The sequence below is a fragment of the Aegilops tauschii genome, chromosome 5 (genome assembly GCF_002575655.3).
Source record: "Aegilops tauschii subsp. strangulata cultivar AL8/78 chromosome 5, Aet v6.0, whole genome shotgun sequence".
In the NCBI taxonomy this organism is placed as follows: Eukaryota; Viridiplantae; Streptophyta; class Magnoliopsida; order Poales; family Poaceae; genus Aegilops; species Aegilops tauschii.
Genome location: NC_053039.3, coordinates 350,131,397 through 350,149,054, shown reverse-complemented (window position 1 = coordinate 350,149,054; position 17,658 = coordinate 350,131,397). Strand labels below are relative to the sequence as shown.

Genomic DNA, 17,658 nt, shown 5'->3' with positions numbered 1-17,658 from the left:
TAGCGCGGCCCAGCACGCGGTTTCAAACGGACAAATGTCCGGATTTCGTTCATTTTCGACCCATCTCTGGCACAAATTTGCGCTCGGTTTGGGGTGAAACGGATGCGCGCGGACGGCCTGGACGCACGCCCTTGTCCTCCCTTGGCCCGCCTGTCGGGGACACCAGCAGTCCCTCCGTTCCCAACGCTTCCACCCTCTCTCTCCCGCCCCGCCCTGCCGCCGGCGCCGCCGCTATTCTCCGGCCGCCTCCTCACCGCGCAGTCCCCGGCCGTCCCTACCAAACCACGTCTCGACATGGCCGCCACCACGCCCGCGCTTTGGCCTTAGTTTTGGCCGTCGATCGAAGGTTTGGCCGTCGCCGTCTTTGCCGGTCGCAGAGGGGACACGACCGCCGGCGACGTACCACGGCGGCCTCGGCAGTTTCCGACGAGAGCTCCAGAGTGGCCAGTAGCCGGCAACCACCCCTGCTGCGTCGAGGTGATCATCCCAGCCTCTTCGCCACCACGCCGCAAGGTGTTCGACATTTTGCCCACGAAGGTATGGACAATGGAGACGAGTTTTTCTTCCATCACTTCCTTTGTTCATCGGACGATTCGTCGTCGGATGATGAAGATCTTGTGGTGGCTGCACTGGTCGTTCACGACCACATTCAACGGCAGCTTCCTCGGTACAGGGGGTCAGTCCCTGGCCATGCTCCCAACCTGAACCGCAACAGGGAGAGAGGCCACACCCTGCTTTATGTCGATTACTTTGCCAACACCCCGCTCTTCAAGCCGGATAAATTCCGTCGCCGTTTTCGAATGGCAAGGCATGTGTTCAATTGTATCCGAGAGGGAGTGGTTGCTCATGACCCATACTTCGAGTGCAAGACGGATGCCCTTGGCAAGCTTGGATTCTCCTCTTACCAGAAATGCACCGCGGCCATCCGCATGCTTGCATATGGAATTCCAGGCGATCTGGTGGATGAGTATGTGCGTATGAGTGAGACAACATGTCTGATGTTAATGTACAAGTTTTGCCAGGCTGTGATCGAGGTGTTTGGCCCAGAGTACTTGAGGCAGCCAACTGCCGCTGATACAGAGAGATTGTTGGCGACCAACGCAGCTAGAGGCTTTCCAGGCATGCTTGGCAGCATAGATTGTATGCACTGGGAGTGGAAAAACTGTCCATTTGCTTGGCAGGGCCAGTACAAGGGGCATGTCAACGGGTGCACTGTCATATTAGAAGCGGTGGCATCGCAGGATCTTTGGATATGGCATTCTTTCTTCGGCATGGCAGGTTCTCACAATGATATCAACGTGCTGCAGCGTTCTCCAGTCTTCGCGAGGCTTGCAGAAGGCCACTCCCCACCTGTCAACTTTGAGATCAACGGCCACCAGTACAACAAGGGATACTATCTAGCAGATGGTATATATCCTCAGTGGTCAACTTTTGTGAAGACAATCTCGAAACCCCAAGGTGAGAAGAGAAAGAGATTTGCCCAAATGCAAAAGAGTGTTAGAAAGGATGTGGAACGTGCTTTTGGTGTGCTTCAATCCCGGTGGGGTATCGTTCGAAACCCTGCACTGTCATGGGATGAAAGGAAGCTTTGGAAGGTGATGACTGCTTGTGTGATCATGCACAACATGATCGTCGAGGACGAGCGTGATGAGAGTATCTTCGACCAAGGATTTGATTATCAACGTGAAAATATTGAGCCCTTGCACCAAGACCCGGCCACATTTGAACAGTTTGTCCAATTCCACCGTGAGATGCGTGATTGGCACACTCATTTGAATCTTCAAAATGACTTGGTTGAGCACGTGTGGGATCACATTAACAACCAATAGATGTATTGGTCCATTTTATGTTCAGTCAAGACAATTTCGATTTGGTTGTAAAACTATTTTATTAAAGACAGTTTCAATTGGGTTGTAAAACTAATTTTCAGACAAATATTTGGGTTATAAAACTAGTTTTGATGAAAATATGGACATTTTTGGCCCTGACAGACAGGATGGGGCAACCCATTGCCCTACCCAAACGGACAGAAACCAGACAAAACGAACGTCCGTTTGAGGTCGCGCGCGGTAGAGTTGGCCTGAATGACCTCCCTCCATCCACTCCTCCGTCCGACCTCGCCAGCCAGCTCCTGCCTGCCTGCGCCCTTGTTCCCATGCGCCGCAAGAAGCCCACCTCTCACCTCAGCTCGCGGCCCCAGAGAATCTTTCCCCCCCTTCCTCACTCCCTTTCTCTTTCCTGACCTCACCCTACCTCATCCCCCTTTCTTTATCCCCCCTCTCTCACTCTCTCCCTCTGCTGGCAGGGGAGTGAGTGAGCTGAGGTTGGTCGCCGAGGCGAGCGAGTGATGGCACGGGGAGGAGCTCGCGCCGTCGCGCCGGCGGCTCTGCTGCTCCTGCTTCTCCTCGCGGCAGGCGGCGGCGGCGTGCATTGCCTGAGGTCAAGTGAGTTCCTCGATTCTCCCACTCTCTCTCTCTCTCTCTTCCACTTCTTGATTTCTCTTTCCAGTGATGATGTTTCCGGGTGAGATGAGAGAGGACTAGAGCGCCAGATTATAATGGTTCTGGGAGTAGATTCTATTGCCCTTTTTGACCGACTGGGCGACAGTGTGCACACATTTGGTGGCGTTTCCATTCACGGCGATGCGGTCTGCAAACGGACCGTGGCAGCTCGTGCTGCAATGGCAGTGCCGAGAAGAAGCACTCGCTGGAAGAACCCATCAATTTCTGTGCCAAGAAACGGCGGCGGGTGAATCACACGAGCTTTTGCCATAAGTAGCACGTCCCAAGTACTTTTGCTCGTGCGGGAGAATCGCATGAACAATGACCAGAATGGCAAACTTACCCGAATGCCGCAGTACATGACCAGCCATGCAATTCTGAGCTCATTCATCTTTTTTCTCGCTGTCTCGTGATGCCGTCGATCGTCAGGGGCGGAGAGCGGCGCCACGGTCCTGGAGCTGCGGCACCACGCCAGCCTCGGCTCAGGCGGCAGGAGCAGCAGGGCGGAGGAGGCCCGCGCCGTCCTGGCCTCCGACGCCGCCAGGGTCTCGTCGCTGCAGCGGCGCGTCGGCAGCTACGGGCTGATCAGGTCGCCGGACGCGGCGGCGGCGTCCAAGCTGGCGCAGGTGCCCGTCACCTCCGGCGCCAGGCTGCGGACGCTCAACTACGTGGCCACCGTGGGCATCGGCGGCGGCGAGGCCACGGTGATCGTGGACACGGCCAGCGAGCTCACCTGGGTGCAGTGCAAGCCGTGCGACGCCTGCCACGACCAGCAGGAGCCCCTCTTCGACCCCTCCTCGTCGCCGTCCTACGCCGCCGTGCCGTGCAACTCCTCCTCCTGCGACGCGCTGCGGGTGGCCACCGGGATGTCCGGCGGCCAGGCGTGCGACCAGCCGGCGGCCTGCAGCTACGCCCTCAGCTACCGCGACGGGTCCTGCTCCCGCGGCGTGCTGGCGCACGACAGGCTGAGCCTGGCCGGCGAGGACATCGAGGGCTTCGTGTTCGGCTGCGGCACCAGCAACCAGGGCCCGTTCGGCGGCACGTCCGGGCTGATGGGGCTCGGCCGGAGCCCGCTCTCGCTGATATCCCAGACCACGGAGCAGTTCGGCGGCGTGTTCTCCTACTGCCTGCCCCGAAAGGAGTCCGGCTCGTCGGGGTCCCTCGTCCTCGGCGACGACTCCTCGGCGTACCGCAACTCCACCCCGATCGTGTACACCGCGATGGTCACAGACCCGCTGCAGGGGCCCTTCTACATGGTCAGCCTGACCGGGATCAGCGTCGGCGGCGAGGACGTGCAGTCCCCGGGCTTCTCGTCCGGCGGCGGCAGGGCCATTGTCGACTCCGGCACGATCATCACGAGCCTGGTGCCGTCGGTGTACGCGGCGGTGCGGGCCGAGTTCGTGAGGCAGCTGGCGGAGTACCCGCAGGCGCCGCCCTTCTCCATCCTGGACACCTGCTTCGACCTGACGGGGCTGAGGGAGGTGCAGGTGCCGAGCCTGAAGCTGGCGTTCGACGGCGGCGCGGAGGTGGAGGTGGACTCCAAGGGCGTGCTCTACGTGGTCGCCGGCGACGCCTCCCAGGTGTGCCTGGCCCTGGCCGCCCTCAGGTCCGAGGACGACACCCCGATCATCGGCAACTACCAGCAGAAGAACCTGCGGGTGATCTTCGACACCGCGGCGTCCCAGATCGGGTTCGCGCAGGAGACTTGTGATTACATTTGATTTGACCGTGGATCATTGGGAGCTGCGTGTGTGCGTGTGCGCGTGTGAATATCCTATAGTTGGGGATTTGTTTTGGGATCGATCGATCGGTTCACCGCTGGTGATTGGCAATTGGCAATACGGTATTTAGTTATTGGTAAATGTACGTACGTACAAGCATTTGTAGTAGTTGATTGATCTAGCTTGTTTTTCTTCTTCTTCTTCTTTCATTTCTTTGTGGTTTGAAGCTGCTGGGTTCTTGTTTTTGTGTGCCCTGGTGCTGATAGAGGAGATGATTGTGGAACTGTCCTGTGCTTCCTGGCGTATGAAACGGAGAAAGTAATACTCCTACTAGTAGAACTCTTCAGGGAAAGAGGTTGTGCAATGCCAGGGCTGCAAGATCACGTGACGGGTGCAGTGGTAGACCATTTTTCATGTAGCTGAGGGATGAATGATAGATCTCAGATTACGAGGGCGTGCCTATTCTGTAGCGATCAGGCAAATAAAGGCGCCGGCATGCAGGCAGGCAGGCAGGCAGGAAACATCATTCAGAGAATATGCACTGTGCAGGCATTGTTTGTACAGAATACATAAAATATACTGTAACAACAAAAACAAATCCTGCCTTTAAACCAAGCGCTGGGTTCCCCGTGGATACTCTCTTTTTATGCTACTCTGAAAGAAAACGAGTGCATTTACCCTGAAAGAAACGAGTGCATTTTTTCTTTTCTTTTTTGGAACATAATACAAGTGCATTTTGCGTGGCCGTAAGTTGCACTACATAATTTGTAAACCAGCGAAAGTCTGTAAAACTCGGTTTTGCCATGATGGTTAAGTTTTCGAAGATGATAACTGGCGAACATCAGCTGAGAGGTGATGGCAAGCGAATGTATTTTTAGACAACTTTACCTGGTAAAAGACTACAAATCCTGCCCTTTTTTTGCCGCAAAATTTCTCTTCTTCCTAGAATTTTCATGTGCTTCTGTAGACATTGTCAATCCAAACAACTAAACTTGCCACCTGAACGTTCACAAATGCCAAACCCCTCCCGATGAATCTTTGTCAGATACTGCGGGTGGCAAAACTTCTCGACTAGTACGTGATTCTTGCGATTCAGAGTGGCTTTAGCAAAACGCCGTTTCATGCTATTCTTTCTCACCTCACTACTACTCCCTCCTTTTCGGTTTATATGGTTCAATTCAAAAATCTCACCAACCAAGGTAGATGGTGAGTGGTGGAATGCTTTTTGTAATTTGCAAAAGCACCCAATTAATGCTCTTGTTTTCTTCAAAAATTTATGTTTACCAATGTATTAATTGCAATGCATGCATGCATAATATACATGCATTGGTCAATTTTCTCTTAATACATGCATGCAATTATTTAATGCATCTTGGAATCTGAAATTGTGATGGGAAACAACCAAAATGAGCTTTATAAAATAAAAAAACTAAAATTTTAAGATAAGGTCTATAAACCGAAAAGGAGGGAGTATCTATCTGTCCACTGTCCACTCCCATCAGCAGTGTGTTTATACCAAGTCAAGTACCACAGTCCTTTCCACATGGGTCAGCAGTAGCACTTAATGGAACATACCACTTGCACTATTAGTTGTACTAGTATCTTTTTAATTTAATTTAATAGTCTTCATGACAAATAGTCAAATAGATGGATTGCCACTGTTTACACCACATCAAGTTAAATTAGAGTATTTTTCAGTACTACTATTATTACACGTTAAAGAGATGAAGAAAAGTGCGAAAGTAGTACGAAAATTGACATCTGAGCATGGACACATCGTGCCTGGTTTAAAACAGATTTTTATGGCTTGAAACTTTTCAAATTTTTGTGTGAGTGCATATATAGCAGTGCAGTATAACGGGCCAAACTTTCAGCAATATACGTGTTATGACCGGCATATTAGGGGGTTTAGCCCAGTGGGTTGTGGCCCAAATTATCTTATCATTATTAGGGGCTTAGCCCAATTATCTTGTCGTTATTAGGATCGTTTGCTTAGGAGTCAAGTAAACCTCTCTATATAAATAGAGAAGATGTATCAATCTAATCAAGCAAGAAGCAATCATTATTTGCTCGGCTTCCCGAAAGGAGCCGGGAGACCTAACCCTAGCCGCCTCTTGCGCCGCCACCGCCTCTTCTTCATCGCGCCACGGTCAATCCTCCCCTTTCCCGTACAACCTACGCCCTAGACCAGGTAGGATTGTAGCTCCTACCAATACGTGCTTGCATGTAAAGGATACAAAAAAGACAATACAATGTATTATCAAGAGCTTGTTTTTAGGCCGAAATTTTGTCTTTCTTGTGCAGCACATAATACAATGTATTATTGAATGAAAGTTCACAGGTACTTAGCCCACATGCATGTCTATTCATGTAAAAAAAAATCAAATCTTTTAAGCACCTTTTTGAGCAGTTCAAAATAACGTGCTCCATTATCCCCTGCACCGAGAATCCGTCTTAGAAAGTACTCCCTTCGTAAAGAAATATAAGAGCACTATTATAAAAGTTTACAGAGGGAGTAGTACTGTATTTTAGAACATCGTCTACTCCGCAACAGACATGCAAGGCAAAATTCACGGCGGATTCATCACCCAGTCGGGAAAAACATGTTGATGACGGTCGGACCACCGTGTATTTGTGAGGTGGTCATACAAGGTCCCACCCCCACAAAGCTACGTACAGTAGCTATTTACACGACACAGTATTTAAGTACCGTGCAAAGCTCACCTGGCCTGACGGTGTAACCCACCCGACACAAGAGCTGGAGCCTGCCTGCCTGCCTTTCGGTAGATGGCGACGACAGCACAAGCGACCAAGGAACAGCTGTGGTCACAGCGCCCGCCCGCGGATACGTGCCAAATACCGTATCCTCCGCCTTGGGATTCTGATTCTTCAGCACTTGCCTGCAACTTGTTCTGTGTAAGTACAGTAATTTATTCCATCTCTCCTCGCCGGTGCTGGTGAACATCCATGTTTACTTCTCGCCAGCACATGACACACTTGCGGCGCCAAACCAAGTCTGATGTTGGATGCAACATCCTTGGAGGTATTTCAGCACTCTTCTTTTAAGCCATGGCAGCCACATACTTCTAGTACTAGTATTCACACGTAACAGCCTCATACTTTAGTATTACACTTAACAGTTAACAGCCTCATCCAACATCACACCATATAGCACAGCACAGCACGACTAGGCTAAGTCGAGCGATAACGGCGACACGGCGTTAAGGTTTGCCAATGTTAAATGGTCTCAGTAAGAAATAGTCTCGAGAAGATAAAACAACAATGAGAAGGGAATGCGACACAATTCTTTTCGAGTTCCTTTTTTTTCCCTTTCATAATGACATTTGCAAATCAATTGATAGTTTGAATCCTCACAAATAACTATCACTAATGCCGCACAAAAAAGGAACAAAACTAACTAAATTCAAAAGACGAATATATAGGAGCTTATGTTGCACATGCATATTCTGGTACAAACGACTTTTGCCTGACTAGCTCATGTAGATCATGAACAATTTTCAACACCGCGTCTGGGCGAGCCAGTTTCAGGGCATTTTGGGACATTATCTGGAGCTCATCTGACCTGGGGCCGAACCAGTCCGCAACAATCTTTGCGATATGTTCTGGAGATTTTGAGAACTTCCCACAACCATTTTCAACAACGTAGGGAACATTGCCAGCTTCCTGTTATGCAAAATTATAAAAATATGAACAAATTGTGCAGAAAGATCAGTGCTCATACAAAAGGCACTAGCCAAATTTCAGGGCGTTTGCATGATACAGTTCTTCAAATGGACAAAAACACCATCAGTGCATAAGAGCAACTCTAGACGAGTCGTCATGTGGCCCCGATCGCCATAATAGCTGCCAATATGGTGATTTTGGGCCAAAATGGCACTCTAGCAGAGTCGCCATATGGGTGTCGATCGGCATAATTTATGGAGCTCACTCCATATACGACCTTGTAGCCTCCATATTTGGAGGCTGGGAAGGCCCAGTATGGAGCTCGTGAGCGGAGGCTGGGAAGGCCCAGTATGGAGCTCGTGAGCTCCATACCCAACCGCCAGCGTGGGAGGGAAATTTCAGCTTCTACCTCGCGCCACGGCCGGCTTTGAAGCAGCGCGCCACCAGTACACGCACCGCCACGGCCAGGGCGACGTGACCGGTAACCACCCACCCATTAATAGCCTCCACAGCTCCCCCTGATTCCCTAGGCAGCCGTTCAGATAGCCACGTGGCTTCATCCCCGGCTGCGAGATGTCCCCATCACCAAAGCCATAGCCGCCTCCTCCCCTCCCATCTCCTCCACCGTCCAGGACAATGCCGCACGCAAGAACACAGCCTATTGGCTCAACTTGGCAGCAGAGCAGAACCTCCCGTCCCAGACGCCGCGCACCGGCGCGATCTCTCCCCATGGCGCACTAGCCGCGGCAGCGGTGGATCTGCCGATCACGGGGGATCCAGCGCTTCCCAAGGCAGCAGACGCAAGGGATCGAGCCCCCTCGTCCGGGCGAAGGAGGAGGAGGACGTCGTCCCAGTTGGCGCCCTCATCCCGCTGAACAACACCATCCCTGTCAAGGCCCGGCCGGAGCCCAAAGACCCGATCGACGTCGCGCTGCGGCTCTCGGCCCTCAAAGCTCGCAACGAAGAGCGCATCCTCCGAGAGTACCGCCCTGCACTCAACAACGAGGAGGAGCAGCGGCTGCCGCTCGTGAGTCCGACCTCTACACCTACTTCGATGATCTCTCAGAGGAGGGTGACGACTAGACGGCACCGGCCACCGACTAGTGTAGGTCGTACTATGTAGCAATGTCGGCTCGAATAGCGACATTGCTTAGTTTGAAAATGTTGTTAAACACATTTCACTTCGCTAATTATATGTAAAGTGACGCATTTTGGCAACTGAATATAGTTGCTACCAAGTTATCGTGTCGATACATGTGTTTGGTTACTAATTTGAGCTTAAGTTGCCCGTACAAAATTGAAGAAAATGACAAAAAATAGGAACAAATAAAATAAAAGTATGGAGGCCACATTATCGCGACTCTGTGTTTGAGCACAACAGCCACGGCCTCCACATCCATCCGGAAAATATCACATGGAAACCAAAATTCAAAGAAAACTTCGTGAAAACCATGTTTGGAAGTTTCAAAAAAATCTAAAAAAAATTATGGGACATTGTTATTTTCATAGCTCACATCCCGTAATGTATTTTTGGATTTTTTTCGAAACTTCAAAATATCTTTTCCACGTGGTTTCCACCGAATGTTCGTTTCCATGTGATATTCTCCCACGTCCATATGGAGCGCGCTCCATATCCCATATGGCGACTAAGCTAGAGTTGCTCTAAGTATATTGCAACGTCGATTGCTATACTGAATTGTCGATATATAAAAGAAATAATTAATGATTTATTTCCATCTACATAACACCCCACCCCCCACCCCCGCCACCCCAGGCGGGATGGCAAGGTTCAGAAATTTGAGTATCTAAAACATGATTTGACCAACAACTAATCCAATTATACGTAGGTTACTTTGCAAAAAGTTGTGAATTTGTATTCAAAATCAGTTTTATATGGTCATAATTTTGCAACCATTAACAAGATATTGTACACGAAATTTTGCTTCAGACAGCCTTACAACTTCTTAATGGAGGGAGTGATTCATAAAAGAAAGGTACAGAATAATCAAAATCAGTTTCGGAGCTAGCTATGGTCAGTGTAACTGCGTGCATCGCAGGCACAAAGTAAATGGATAATGCATGGTACAAACTACTATATTGCAATAACAGGGGCACAAGTCCATTTTGGTTAAGGATGCATACAATAGAAATGGCATGTGATTTGCAGCTAAGCAAGAGTGGTGGAGTGCGATATATGACAGTATGGTACACCACTATTTTAGTGATTTTTCATTTACCACCACTACTACAGCATATTCAGCATAGATTCATGGAGAAAACCAAGGATATACTGACTGTTCAACACACAGGTCTCATACGAAACTACTGAACAACATTACAAGCCAGAGTGAAGAACTCTGAGCCAAAGAATAGAATCATGCAGACCCTACAACAAGTGGCAGAAGAAATTACCTGCCCAGCAATGTAACCATTTAGAATAATGGGGAGGCCACGAATCATCGCCTCTGCAATGGTACCAGGTCCTGCCTGCAAATTGCCATAGATCATGTATTCTCAGATAACATCAGTCATGCAAAATATCATATCACATCACCAAGTGCATGATCTCAATATGTGGATCTAATATAGAGCATACCTTTGTGATGATACAGTCACAAGCACCCATGCATTCTTCCATCTTTGTAACAAAACCTTTCACCTAAGATTAGGAGGAAAAGAAACATTAAAGGAGTAACTTGGTGAGGGTAGAAAGAGTGGTCAAAATAACAGAAAATTTTAGTAGGAGAAACTGGTAAGGTATTACTGTTGCAAATTTCAAACGCTTGGAAGCTAAAAAATAAGCTTTAAGGAAGCACCTGAACAGGAATTTTCCAATTAATTGACTGCAACCTGTTAGTCAACTTCTTATTGCGTCCGCAAATTATAAGTATTTGACCCCTTGGTTCCCCAAGGCTTTCGTCATATAAAGCATTATCAAGAGCTCGAGCAGTGGCTTCAATAGGACCCATCCCTTCACCCCCGCCCATTAATAGAACCGCAGGTAGATCTTCATCCATACCTAACTCCCTACGCAATTCATCCTATTAAACAAGACACACATAGATATACCACTCAGTAACTTGTGCAGAAGGCAAAATATCCAGAAGCTAATGTGGTGCTATTGGTTGAAGAAATTGTTTACCTTCGGTGGAACAGGTTTAGCAAAAGATGGGCGCACAGGGAGGCCATAGACTTTAATTTGTGAAGGTTTCAGTCCAGCTTTTAGTGCTCTCTTTGTCACCTCAGCTGATGGACAGTAACATCTAGTCACAAGCTTGTGAAACCTAATGGAAAGCAGTAGCATAACTATTTCACTGTAAGATCAATTGCACGCTTATCTTAAAGGTAAGGAACCAAATACTGGCATGGAATTATACGAACATTGAAACCAGCATACCATGTTGGGTGACAAGTGCTCAAGTCGGTGATAACAGTTGTGAACGGAATCTTATCCAATAACCCTCTGGATCGTAGAACTCGAAGGGGGACATGTTGCATTAAAGGATGTACACTGATAATCACATCTGGTTGGTACTTCATCAGACCTTTGGCAACCTCTCTGCAAGAAAAGATGGGTAAATTCTAGATTATATAACCTGCTATTGCAAAATAAGCACCCAGACCTGCAGCTGCGGTATAAAACATCTTTAACAAGCAAACTCGTCTACATATATATCACTTCAATACTGATACATACAGTACCAAATAAATTATGTAAAATATGCAGTCATTGTGGCTAAGTTTGAAAACAGCTAGATTTCAGACATCCTCCAGCAGGATTTTGTGAATCCTGCATACCCCCTTATAGCACGTCTCATGATGACAGCATCACACCCAACCATATAATTGAGGCCCCAGCACAAAATTGTCTACAAAACTGATGGTAATTATAGCTATTATTTCAATTATAAAATTCTCTTAGACTAGATCGGGCAAAGTACAAGTCTTTTAAGCAACCTAAGATTATACTTTGGAAGCTCATTCAACGTGAAAAATTACAGTACTCACCTCGCTATGAATGTTGCTGTTGCAGCAAAATGTGGCTGGTGAATTACTCGTGGAGCGGTACCATAGTAAGTCATCTTCCACAAGGGTCCATGTTTCACCAAGAAACTATAGCTTCTGGGAAGTTGGTTGAAAGGCCATGGTGTATGTTCAGTCCACAAATCAGTGACGAATACCTGCAAAGAAAATCATTAACTACAAAACAGAAGAAGTAAATAGAATAACAATACTATCAATCAAACGACACAAGGAAAACACAAATCAATCATTCATTCATCCTAATATCCAAGAACCAGCCCAGTACGGATTGTTCAAGTGTATATGTGGACTGCGTGTATGATGTTGTCGGCGTGTTGTGCATTAGTGTTGTCTGCGGCTGCCGGCAGGCTGTGCGTGCAGCTGGCCAGCGTGTGTGAGGTGCGTGTCTGTGGCTGCCGGCAGGCTGTGCGTGCGGCTTGCTTTGTTCAGGTACTGTTAAATTCAGGAGAGGAAGAGAACTCGAGTAGTGCTGTCAATTTCTGCATGCAATGTTGGTGATTCAGATTCAGCATGGATAAGTTTGTCATGGTTTTAATAAATAGGCATGATTGATTTTAGTTGCTAGAAGGAAAGGCAGTGATACAAATTTTATAATTAGGATGTCGTTTTGCACAGTTCTATCAAGTTATTTGCATTGTACAGTCACAATTCTAAGCTTAATCTTGTTAGCTATGTAGCATTGCAGATCAGGCTCTTTTTTCCTACCAGATCAATACCTTTGGTCAGATTTAGCTTATTTGATAGTAACAAAGAATAAATGGTGTGAATATAACAAATAATATGCGGTGGTGACCTATCAAAACTATTAATGTGCATTTTGCAGTTCCGATTTTTACAATTTCTATTCTTCCCTTCTGATCCACAGTTTGCTCTTCTAACACATAATACTATATATGCACATGCAGCCCTTTCAGTTGAGCTGAGTCCTGGTATCCTTGGAAACATTTTTGATGAAATCCAGGTAAGTTCAGCATGATAATCATTCCATTTCTGTTAAATTTGCAGCACCCCCTAAAAACTATTGCTATTAGATCTGAAGACGATGCACCCTGGTAATTTAAGCCAAAAAAGCTGGGTAATGCGTTTGGCATATTTTAACTGTGAATGAGGGACATCTTGTTAATCGTTAGCAGGCCCTCTAAAACATCTCCTTTTTATTATTTGCTTTAGCTGTTGGAGATGTTCTCACCGGTGAAGATCTATATGCTGTAAGTCTTACGATGTTGAATTTTCTTTTATGGATATTACTGTACAAAATGATGGCAGCTTTGGGCCTGCACCCACATGCTAATGTTCGCTGACTCTATGATAGACTGTCTTTGAGAACAATTTGACGAACCACCATGTATATAGCGAATAAGTTTCTTTACAAGTTGTTAATCCAGTTTTTATCTCTGATCTATTTACTAATACTGTTAAAAAAATGTTTGTTTGGATGCAATATGTTCTGAAAAGACCCTTGGCCATTACTCATTAGGTTTTGTCTCCACTCCTATTTCACTGTATGATGAAATAATTATGGATGTTTTTTGCAAATACTTGGTCATTAGGTGTCATAGTTGTTAATTTAGTGTTTGGAAGTAACCAGGGATACTAAAATTATCATTAGGTGTTGTTTCCATTCTTTATTGATCATACGGGGAAATCTATCTGACTTTTTCTTATTTCTGAAAGTTTATGATGATTTTGGGCATACCAAGCTTAAAGAAGATATCTCACAAGTAAGTTTGATATACTCTGGATACATCTTGATATGTATGATATCCTCACTGCTTTTAGGGTGACACTGTGAACTTGGGCTTTTTGGATGGAAAAAAAGTTGATCCAAACCGACACCATGTATTCTTATGGATTTATGCTTTGTCAGTGTAATCTCCAATTTCATTCACATGTATACCATTACTCTTCTCATGGTCTTGCAGATGCATCGTGTCTAGCTTTTTAGCCTTACAAATTAGAGGTTTTGATTGATACATGCATATTATTGGAATATTTGGTGCTTTGAAAAGACTATGGGTGGAGTCAACAAACTGACTGAATGTATGAAAGAAATCCAAGACTCTTTGTCAGCTTCTCTTGGAGCTTCTGCTAATTTCAACAAGGTAATATTTAAGATTTATTACAATCTTGTATTTAATTATTTTATCTGAATCACTTACATCTATACTATTACACACAAAAAACTTGCATGATTAAACAGAGGAGGAACTTAAAGAATTGGAGTGAGCAGTGTGTGTCTGTTAGATCGATCTGTAAATCTTAGTCTACTTGCTGATTTCATAGGACTAATTCACTGGTGCACGGTGAATGCTCTAGCATACACAGGTGGATTTTCCCATATAATTGTAATATTAGTCAAGACGTGCATTGCACGTGCACGCTTACTAGTACCTGCAAAGAAAATCATTAACTACAAAACAGAAGAAGTAAATAGAATAACAATACTATCAATCAAACGACACAAGGAAAACACAAATCAATCATTCATTCATCCTAATATCCAAGAACCAGCCCAGTACGGATTGTTCAAGTGTATATGTGGATTGCCTACCCCTTTCCATCAGTTCGGACTTTTGGTTGTGTTGGCTAGTGCATGAAGCTTAACATGGTATAGGAGCTAAGGTCTTGAGTTCAAGTCCTGGCTTTCACAATTTATCCAAAATTGCTTCCTGGCTTTCACAATTTATCCAAAATTTGCTGCTGCCCCACTTTGGCCACATATAGGCCTCTTGAGCCATACCTCTGAGTCTATCCACGTGTTGACTTCCCACCTCACACGTGAGAGGGGGTGTTGAAGTGTATATGTGGATTGCCAAGCCCTTACCATCAGTTCAGACTTTTGGTTGCGTTGGCTAGTGCATTGAAGCTTAACACGGTGACAATCATCACAAGTGAAGACATGATAAATCCCCTGCTCTACTACACCGGAAACACAGAACCGAAAAGGATGCTAAATCATGGGCACAGCGTTTTGGTTCTCATGTCCAGATGAGCCTGATATCTGAGCCGACCAATCAACAATGTTGATCTGTGCATAAAGCAATTTCTGGGGTAATATGTGTGTGTGCACAAAACGAAGTATGAACTGCAAGTGTAAGATGTGCTCATGAACAGGAGGAACTAATTTGAATCGCACCGTTTTTCCGCAATGGATGGATGCGGCGACGTGGATCTGGTGTACCAGTGGTACAAGGATAGAATACATTATATGGCATCAATTAAGAGCATCTCTAGCAGAGCCGCTATAATCTCGGCCTGCAAAATCGATTTTGCGGGCACTTTTTGCCCGGCGCAGAACAGATACTGCAAATCGACTTGCAAATTTAAAAACTTAAGATAAACATGTTCCCGCTACATTTTAGATAGTCCGGACCTCGCCGGAGTTCACAAACAAACAAGCAAACTATACATCCTAGATGGAGGGCGGCGGTGGCTCACGGCTTCACGACGGAGGGCGGCGGCGGCTCACGGCTTCACGCCGAGGTGGTACTCGTAGGCGGATTTGTAGATGGTGTAGGCGAGCTCGTACTCCGTGTGCACCGCCTCGAAGCGTGCGGCGGCGCCCTCTTCGTCGGCGTCCAGCGCCTCCTTCATGGCGAATCGCACGGCCTCCGCCTCGCGGAGAGCCTTCGTCGACGGCCAAAGCGCGTTGTACAGCTCACCGAAGCGGCGGCTCCCGCCACTGAGGAAGAGGACCCCGCGGTTGCGAGCCTGCTCACGGCGCCACAGCTCGACGGCGTGGCCGCTGGAGCTGCCGGCCTCCACGTAGTGCCGGCCACGCTTGCGCGGCGGCAACAGGCAGCGGCCCCCACGTCCAGCGCCTCCTCCGCGGCCTTCTCCCGACATTGCTTGCCAGAGCTACGCGAAAACGATGGCAAAAAAGAAGAGGAAAGCGGCGGAGCTAGATGCGAGACGGGAACCCTAAATCGCCTCCCTCCCCGTACATATAGCGGCTGGTGGGGGCAGTTTGCAGGCCGCCCGTATAATGTTTAGCCGCTGCAAATTTGGCATACCTGTTCTGGCCCGTAAAACGCCGGATACGCTATCCCGCCCGCAAATATATGGGCCTGTGGCAGGATAGCGCACCTGCTAGACATGCTCTAACAAGTTAAAGAATAATTTGGGAACAAGGAGTCAAGTGCAGGAAAGAAGGGCTCCAAAATCAAACTACGTGAGAAAAGGACCACTGCTCAGGGCTACCGGTAAAGATAGTGGTACCAGTCTAACTGAGGTTTGACCCATAAGCAGCATCGAAAAGGGCGGCCCAATCCGCTTTCTCGGTCACATTTCTCCTTACCCAAACTTTATGTCTTCTACCAGTTACACAAATGCAAACTTGAGATCCGTAATAGCCACAATTAGGTTGAGTGGATATCTCCCCAGAACTGTGTAACAACATCAAGTCTCTGTCTGAAAATGTACGTCACTTCTGTCCAACATTGAACGAATTAAGCAAGAATTTTGCAATGAACACACCCCAAAGTTGCAATTGACTTTCTCAAGAAAAAAAGGTTTCACCATCCTATCTAAAGTCACCCCTGATAGTCTAGCTAGTGCATGATTAGCCATCGTGAGCAAATACCTAACCAGGGTAGCACACAACTACCATACCAATAGTATCATATTACCAAAACAACTCCGACCAAGTTGCAACAAGCTACATTGTGCATGTTAACATTATAACATGGAACGGGAGCCTGGCAAGCAACAGGTACAGACGTATCATCGAATCCTGAAATTAAACGGGCGAGCCCTTACAAGACGAAGCAAACCGAACCTGGTAGTCGTCGCCATACTCCTGGGCAAAAGCGGCCTTGATGGCCTCGGCGGAGGCTCGATGGCCGCCGCCCGTGTCGCTCATGAGGATCAACACCTTCTTGGGCGCCTCGGCCCGCGCCACGCCTTCCTCCTCGACCGCCCCGTCGGCGTCCCCACCACCCCCTCCCCCACCGCCCCCTCCATTCCCTCCCCCGCATCCGCCCCCGCCGCCTCCGACGGCCGAACCGAGGGACGCGAACCCGAGCGGCGCGATTTGGTTCCCGTGCAGCCGCACGAAGCGCGCGAACTCGGCCCACATGTGGTGGAGCCGCGACGCGGCGGTGGAGACCGGGCCGGTGACGGACACGGAGACGGCGAGCGCGCGGGGCCCGCGCGCGCGGGGCAGGAAGGAGACGTGGGAGGGGGCGAGGGCGGCGGGGAGGGGCGGGGAGGAGGGGAGGAACGGGGACGGGACGGAGAGGAAGGCCGCGGGCAGCGCCGGGTCGGCGGCCGCGGCGGGCAGCGACGAGGCGGTCGGCGGGGGCATCGCGGCCAGGAGGAGGAGGAGGTCCGTCACATTCGAGTGCGGGATGTTGTGGGGGAGAGCCGGGGAGGGGGGAGGTGAGCCACACAAGCCGCAGAGGGGGAGGGGGGCGCGTCGGTTTTGTTTGGGTTGGGTTGGGTTGGGTTGGGGTTCCCACCCGGTCGGTGGTCGACTGGTCGTCGGGCTGGACGGTGCGCCGTGTGTCTCTGTTCGTGAGAATCATGAGCCGGTTGAGCTTTGAAGATAGTGGGTCCTAAAGTGGGTCCTAAAGTTGTTCAAAAAAATTGTTCAAAAAAGTGGGTCCTAAAGTATAAAAGGTGCCTAACCGATTATAAAAGGCTGGATATCGTGTTACATGCCGTATATCTCTTTGGCGCATGCTTGTACGGGATCCGGCTTGCCTGCT

At 48.2% G+C, this 17,658-nt stretch overlaps 3 protein-coding genes across 3 annotated transcripts; 2 read left to right on the top strand and 1 right to left on the bottom strand.

The window, feature by feature from the left end:
- The first annotated feature begins 539 nt into the window (after positions 1-539).
- On the top strand, positions 540-1,829 carry LOC141022857 (uncharacterized). Its single transcript, XM_073499130.1, has one exon. It carries the CDS (start codon positions 540-542, stop codon positions 1,827-1,829), a length of 1,290 nt encoding a protein of 429 aa, XP_073355231.1.
- A 332-nt stretch (positions 1,830-2,161) lies between these two features.
- On the top strand, positions 2,162-4,403 carry LOC109755154 (aspartyl protease family protein At5g10770). Its single transcript, XM_020314040.4, has 2 exons — positions 2,162-2,444; positions 2,931-4,403. The coding sequence occupies exons 1-2, from the start codon at positions 2,348-2,350 to the stop codon at positions 4,220-4,222; spliced, it is 1,389 nt and encodes a 462-aa protein (XP_020169629.1). The 5' UTR covers positions 2,162-2,347; the 3' UTR covers positions 4,223-4,403.
- Positions 4,404-7,526: 3,123 nt separating this feature from the next.
- LOC109755152 (probable monogalactosyldiacylglycerol synthase 1, chloroplastic) lies at positions 7,527-17,341 on the bottom strand. The gene is made up of 8 exons (XM_020314038.4): positions 16,728-17,341; positions 11,915-12,087; positions 11,304-11,465; positions 11,049-11,190; positions 10,723-10,947; positions 10,503-10,565; positions 10,319-10,393; positions 7,527-7,906 (listed from the first exon to the last, which is right to left on the bottom strand). Exons 1-8 carry the CDS (start codon positions 17,253-17,255, stop codon positions 7,670-7,672), a joined length of 1,605 nt encoding a protein of 534 aa, XP_020169627.1. The 5' UTR covers positions 17,256-17,341; the 3' UTR covers positions 7,527-7,669.
- Between the last annotated feature and the right edge of the window lie 317 nt (positions 17,342-17,658).

What these genes read in the sequence shown, in the direction of transcription:
- LOC141022857 (XM_073499130.1), top strand. Translation starts at nt 540, where the DNA reads ATGGACAATGGAGACGAGTTTTTCTTCCATCACTTCCTTTGTTCATCG.
- LOC109755154 (XM_020314040.4), top strand. Translation starts at nt 2,348, where the DNA reads ATGGCACGGGGAGGAGCTCGCGCCGTCGCGCCGGCGGCTCTGCTGCTC. An exon ending in CGTGCATTGCCTGAGGTCAA is followed by an intron (nt 2,445 to 2,930) that starts GTGAGTTCCTCG and finishes GTCGATCGTCAG; the next exon opens with GGGCGGAGAGCGGCGCCACG.
- LOC109755152 (XM_020314038.4), bottom strand. Translation starts at nt 17,255, where the DNA reads ATGCCCCCGCCGACCGCCTCGTCGCTGCCCGCCGCGGCCGCCGACCCG. An exon ending in AGTATGGCGACGACTACCAG is followed by an intron (nt 12,088 to 16,727) that starts GTTCGGTTTGCT and finishes TTTTCTTTGCAG; the next exon opens with GTATTCGTCACTGATTTGTG. An exon ending in CTAAACCTGTTCCACCGAAG is followed by an intron (nt 10,948 to 11,048) that starts GTAAACAATTTC and finishes CTTGTTTAATAG; the next exon opens with GATGAATTGCGTAGGGAGTT.